This window comes from Ylistrum balloti, unplaced genomic scaffold (genome assembly GCF_031769215.1).
Source record: "Ylistrum balloti isolate Yb309-2 unplaced genomic scaffold, AGI_CSIRO_Ybal_v1 Utg371666, whole genome shotgun sequence".
NCBI classification, from domain to species: Eukaryota; Metazoa; Mollusca; class Bivalvia; order Pectinida; family Pectinidae; genus Ylistrum; species Ylistrum balloti.
In genome coordinates, this window is record NW_026782844.1 from 179,700 (window position 1) to 186,768 (window position 7,069).

The window sequence follows — 7,069 nt, forward strand, 5'->3', positions numbered from 1 at the left end:
ATGCCCTTCCAATGGCCGAGTACGGGTCCCAACAGGGTTAATAGAGGAATCACGTTTAAATCCTTCTTTTGTTTTTCTTTTTCGCGGAGATCATGAAAATTATACGGCCTACTCTATTTATTTTAAAGAATTTGCTCTATTTCCCATACTGGGCCCACCACCCCAATCCCTCGGTTCCAAGACCCATCATCGTTACTACGAAATGGATTTCCCTTCATCCAAGGATGTCTCATACTTAATTTAGATAATATCCTTTCATTTCCTCAGAAGAATTTGTATTCATTTTTGAGCATAAAATCTCCTAATGGGCCCCGCAACCCAAAGATTCACCTTGTATACAAAATTTGTTCCCCTTTCCCCAAGGATGCATGAGGTCAAATTAGGTCAAAATACACTCAATCATTCATGACAAGTAGCAGGCAGATGACATGCACCTTTGGACCAAGTGAACTTAAAAAATACTCCATATTCCTACCTAGATTATACACACTTATTGTGCACTATTGAGTTGTGAGACTGTAGTGTACTATCGAGCAGTGAGACTAGTGAACTAATGAGTAGTGAGACTGAGTGCACATTTGAGTAGCGAGACTGTAGTGCACTAATGAGTAGTGAGACTGTAGTGCACTAATGAGTAGTGAGGCTGAGTGCACATTTGAGTAGTGAGACTGTAGTGCACATTTGAGTAGCGAGACTGTAGTGCACTAATGAGTAGTGAGACTGTAGTGCACTAATGAGTAGTGAGGCTGAGTGCACATTTGAGTAGTGAGACTGTAGTGCACATTTGAGTAGTGAGACTGTAGTGCACATTTGAGCAGTGAGGCTGTAGTGAACTAATGAGCAGTGAGACTGTAGTGCACTAATGAGTAGTGAGACTGTAGTGCACTAATGAGTAGTGCGACTGTAGTGCACTGTCGAGCAGTGAGGCTGTAGTGAACTAATGAGTAGTGAGACTGTAGTGCACTAATGAGTAGTGAGGCTGTAGTGAACTAATGAGTAGTGAGACTGTAATGCACTCTTGAGTGGTAAAACTGTAATGCACTATCGAGTAGTGAGACTGTAGTGCACTATCGAGCAGTGAGACTGTAGTGCACTAATGAGTAGTGAGACTGTAATGCACTATTGAGTGGTAAAACTGTAATGCACTATCGAGTAGTGAGACTGTAGTGCACTATCGAGCAGTGAGACTGTAGTGCACTAATGAGTAGTGAGACTGTAATGCACTATTGAGTGGAAAAACTGTAATGCACTATCAAGTAGTGAGACTGTAGTGCACTTTTAAGTAGTGAGACTGTAGTGAACTATTCAGTGAGACTAATACACTTTTAAGTAGTGAGACTGTAGTGCACTATCGAGTAGTGAGGCTGTATACTGCACTATCAATTAGTGAGACTGAAGTGCACTGTGTAGAAGCGAGACACCACAGTATATTCGGGTCATCTTAACTATTCCTTTAGAAGCTAACATGTAAATATCTGTAGATATGCACATATTTACATTTTTCAGAAAATGTGTTCCAAATGTCAGAGTCAAGTTTGGTAATAATTGATGTTACAGAGGTTGAACCAGAAGACAGCGAGTCATCTCTTGTGGCTATAGTGGTTGGCGTGCTGGTCGGATTCGTAGTTCTTATTGTAGTGCTTGTCACTATACTGGTCATTGTCAAAAAACGACAGGCGAAAAGGCATGCAGATATCAATTGCCACCCTAATCCGGCCTTTGAATACGACGCTGTCCTTGCAGATGATCCTAACTACACCAGTCTAGTCACGGATAAGTCTGGAAAAGATCGGTACGCAAGTTTAGGAAAGGGCTCATCTGTTAAGTACAACAAGAATACTGATGGTGTTGATGTTAAGAATGACACTGATAACCCATACAACCTCGTTGGGGAGCTTAATCCGTATGATTCCTTGAAACAGAGAAATTCGAAACCAGAAAATCCCTACGATTTGCCACCAACCAAATGATTGCATGATTCCTGTGGAAGCTGTGGACCGTTGTGTAACATGTGATAACCTCCGCGAGAAACAAAGTTCACTCAGAAGATGCAGGTTGTCAATTCTGATGCATCTCAGATCCATTTTATAGAAAATAATCCATTAGGTTATCTACGCAATTCTTTTTCAAATGCGTGTCAATCTTGGTATTCTGAACTTTCACTCACTATAGGCAAACAATAACACATGGAGAGATGATCTAACCAGTCATTTGCATCCTTGAACTTTTTGGAATTGATGCGAGAACAGCAAGGTTATTTACTTTTGGTAACAACACTTACGTACAAGTGAATTCCACTTTCCCTTTACCACAAATTTCCTTCTGGGAAGATGGAAAAAATTAATATAACCTTGTTATTAGTTAGAATAAAATGAGAGATATTTCTAGTTTCCACCACAACTTCCTATCAAGCAATGAACTGTCCAACACGACTTTGTTTAAAATAATCACTTCCCGTGTACCCTGTCATTAAAAACCCAATTAACTGGAATGCTTTAGCACAAAAGATGTTTATTATTTAAATTAAAATTGTAATAAAAAAGGAAGAAAACCCATTTAAAAATCAATTCATGTATAAAACTGAAATCAATGGTGTTTTGTACACTATATACACATTTCTAAGGCTCATCTCCTCAAGGAAATAAAAACTAGTCATTTTACATTTTCCGTGTACGTAAAATAGTTAATATGTTACTTGGTGATATTGCACAAGAACACATTATACAGCCGCTTCGTAATTTCAAGCGCTTAGTATTACAAAATATAGTTTACTCACAAGTTTGTTGTAGGGTAAAAAAATGCATTTTTGACATTCAGGTTCATATTGTTGTGTAGACAAGTATCACTCAAAAATGGCGAAAGTGATCATCTGATGTGTGTTTTCAGAGGAAAAGACATACACTGTATTTTTTTTTATTTCAGTTTAGCATGGCAGGATCCCTTGTATAAACATGTTTAACTTTGTTCACTGTAAGAGTGAAAAATAGCTTATCTTTTGAGGCCATTTTATATAGCTAGTCTTGTTGTACAGACACTAGTATACCATTTACATTATGCCAGCTTATTGCCCTACAAATAGCCACATAAAAGAGATTATTGAAACATTACTTGCATATTTTTTGTATATACCGATTCAGTATTCCAAATCTAATCTTTTTTTCTTATTTTGGTTTCGACGTCAAATGTTGAAAAGTGTCTAGCAAAATAATCATGTCATACAAATATTCCCATAAGTTTTCCATAAAATACAAGTGCTTCAAAAAAATATTTTTTCAGTAATTTTATTGTAGCAGTAACACATCATCATGAATATCCATGACAAAATCTTAACTATCACATATATTATATCTATCATATATCATGATAATATGTACATTTTGAATAGTGTAATTCATTTATTGTTTATATTTTGAAACCCTGTATAGTTGACATATTTCCTAAGCATCAAGTCATGTCTAAATCACATATACAGAAATACTTCCCATACTAAAAGTACTGCTGAACTATTAAAGATTTTTTTGTTAAGAGATGAAATCTTCAGGAGGCTAAACATCGACAGTGTTTCATCATTAACTATGCATATGTAAATAAAGGTTGTTACAAGGTTAACAGTAGATATTGGTGATTACCTCATTTAACCATTTATATGGAATTGGAATACAATTAACAAGGTTACTGGAATACAGTTAACTTTGGTTATTGGAATACAGTTACCTTTGGTTACTGGAATACAGACTTTGGTTACTGGAATACAGTTAACTAGGTTACTGGAATACAGTTAACTAGGTTACTGGAATACAGTTAACTTTGGTTATTGGAATACAGTTACCTTTGGTTACTGGAATACAGACTTTGGTTACTGGAATACAGTTAACTTTGGTTACTGGAATACAGTTAACTAGGTTACTGGAATACAGTTAACTTTGGTTACTGGAATACAGTTAACTAGGTTATTGGAATACAGTTACCTTTGGTTACTGGAATACAGTTAACTAGGTTACTGGAATACAGTTAACTTTGGTTACTGGAATACAGTTAACTAGGTTATTGGAATACAGTTACCTTTGGTTACTGGAATACAGTTAACTAGGTTACTGGAATACAGTTCACTTAGGTTACTGGAATACAGTTAACTAGGTTACTGGAATACAGTTAACTTTTGTTACTGGAATACAGTTCCATATAATGGTAAAAAATGCGGCAACCACTAAAATTTACTGTTGTTACTGTCCTCCATCTCATTAAGTGGAAAAAATTTAATGCTCTAGGTTAAAAGTAAGGTATTACAATTTATAATTTCCTTGATTTTGAGTAATACAATGTATTAATTTACCAGGAAGGAAGCAACAATTTCCTAACATAAACACTTCCTGTGCATGGATTAAGAGGGGTATTGTGGTAAAATTTCCTAATGCATGCCTTCACACCTTAAATGTCCTAATATTTGAAGCAAGACTTTAAGATATATGACATAGTAATAAGCATTGTCATGCATTGATTATGCCCCTGGATAAAAAAAAGGGGGGTATATTGTTTTTGTGCCTTTTGTTGGTCTGTTTCTTTGTCTGTTGCCAATAACTATTGCACTGCATGATGTAAGGCTTTAGTATCTGACATGTGTGTTCCTTGTGACAAGACCTTTCCCGTGGTACCAAAATGTTTCACCATATGACCTTGTCCATGACCTTTGACCTATATTTGAACAATTTTAACATTGGCCATAACTACTGTACCACAAGAGGTAGGGCTTGTATATTTGGCATGCATGTTTCTTGTGACAAGACCTTTCAGGTGGTACTTAACTTTTCACTAAGTGACCTTGACTGTGACCTTTGACCTACATTTCAAAAATTGTGCATGCAATTAGCACATGCCTTACACAGTACAGTTTTAATGTCTCACTTCAGAATTTTGTTGCAACCAGGGGTATAGTGTTTCATAAACACATTTTATTTTTGTCATGTATTCCTTTTTAAAGTATTTTACATGTAAACAACTTTTGTTATCATACACATTGACAATATATTACCTATATTAATTTGTCTCGTTTTCTTTCAGTTATAATGTTCCTTAGATAAATAGTCATTACTATTATCAAAAGTTGATGTAAATAGAAATAAAAACGTTGTTTATATAAAAAGAGATGTTTCTTTATTGAAAGTAACAAAGATTGATCAACTGACAGAAAACCTGAGGGACAATGGTTACCGTGTTATCATGGTTATCATGTAAGAAGCCCAAAGAGCTGACACATCTCAATGTCAAGGGTGAGCTCATAGCAAGACAATATTAAACATTTGTTGCAAATTCTATTGTACTGCAATAAAGATGAATGGGGTCATTTCCAGGCATGGACTTATGGTCAGAAAACACCGGATTAGCTTGTTTGTGACATAACGAACTTTCCAAAATCAAATCTGACTGCTGTGAAATCTCTGCTATTGGGTTCTTAGTACTTACTTAAATGTCTACGCCTGAATTTTTTGCTACATGTACAGTAATAGTTGAAATGATGTACCATCCACCTGTATCGCTTTTTCAGAAGGTTATTCCTGTGAAAAATCTAACCAATCCAAGGACTAAATCATCTTTATCCATGCACTTCAAGCCTGTTACTGTAATCAAAGCTCTACTGGTTACTCAATTGTATGAGCAGTATTATCTTGGGAAACGTGTAGATGTTTTATTGGAGAAGCCATGAAATGAAATATTGCAGTTTTTTGCATGTACCTTTTATTTACCTTGTTTTCTGAAATATATCCAATGACAATAAAGATTGCTGTAAATAAACAAGATTTTCTTTATATTTAAATAACCTATATGTATAAAACATGGGTATGATTTTGTCGTTTAAACACTCGAATGTGTCTCCTGTTAAAACCAAAGTTCACAATCAAATCTCCAGTTTATGCATAAGAACAAGCATACTATGCACTAATTTTAAGACTACAACTTCACACCTGCAATAACACTAATGGACACAACTTGTTAATTATGTATTCTCAGTGAAAAAACAAGAGGCCCCCTCAGGACTCTGATAAGTCTGTTTAGGCATCGTGACCTTTCAATAATGTTATATAGTAATGATAACTGAAGCCATTTTGACCAGCAGGATGATGAATTTTGAATAACCTTTACAAATCTTAACAGGAAACTGACAAAAAATAGTCAAATGCTGTTTCTTCCCCACTGTAACATCTAAATTGTATTTAATTGTAAGTTTATTTTCAAATATCAATCGATGTACACTTCATTCCTTTCCAAGTGAGGAGATTTGAAATCGCACCTTCATGAAATTAATGCAGGTGGTCACATTGGGTAATTGTAATTGAAACAAGAGGGCCATGCTCTTAATGCTCATCTGACAATTAATGAACGGACGGACAGACGGGCAGACCATAGAAAAGAGTTGCTGGGTATGTTGGATTTTAAACCAAATCAAAAAATTTTATTTGGCCAAGGTATTCTCATTTTGTAGTAGTGTTCATAAAGACAATCAATATCATTGACTGTGACGCAAAACTAGACATTCAATTTGACATAACAGTGGATAACTACACTGAAGTTAATCACCTTCCAGATATTTGATTTGATATATAACATCAATATACTCTCTCATTATACATAACACATTAGAATACAATAGCTAAAATGTAAGGATACAAGATAGAAAATGGTACAAGGGCCAATTGATATGTTATAAGCCTTGTATTGAAGAAGTTAAGCAGGGACATCCTTATTCAACTCTACTATTCAATGACTATTTAAGGCTGTGTACCAGAAGACTGGTGTCATTTAGCCAGTTTATGTCGAAGAGGTAGCACTCTAAAGTAAATAAGGCAAGTGACTTTTGCAAAATGAACAAATTTGCATAAAAAATGTCTTGCACCTATGGACATCCATATTGATATGGCAGCAACACTAGGGAATGACGCCTTTCATATGCTATAGTGGAACAGTGGGTGCTGTGGTAGGCAGAGCCTTGGGGAGGATGCTTATCCTGGAAGGTCTGTCACTTTTGCAAACCCAGAAATGGTTAATAAAGTCCTTATATTGTTATAACTGACAA

General features: G+C 35.5%; 1 protein-coding gene across 1 annotated transcript in view; it reads left to right on the forward strand.

Annotated features, from left to right (window-relative positions):
- Positions 1–5,787, forward strand: part of LOC132563274 (low-density lipoprotein receptor-related protein 6-like) — a 47,799-nt gene extending 42,012 nt beyond the window's left edge. The window contains exon 26 of the mRNA XM_060228032.1: positions 1,558–5,787. Coding sequence (XP_060084015.1) covers positions 1,558–1,970 — 413 coding nt within the window. The 3' untranslated portion in view covers positions 1,971–5,787. The remainder of the gene's footprint in view (positions 1–1,557) is intronic.
- Positions 5,788–7,069: the final 1,282 nt, after the last annotated feature.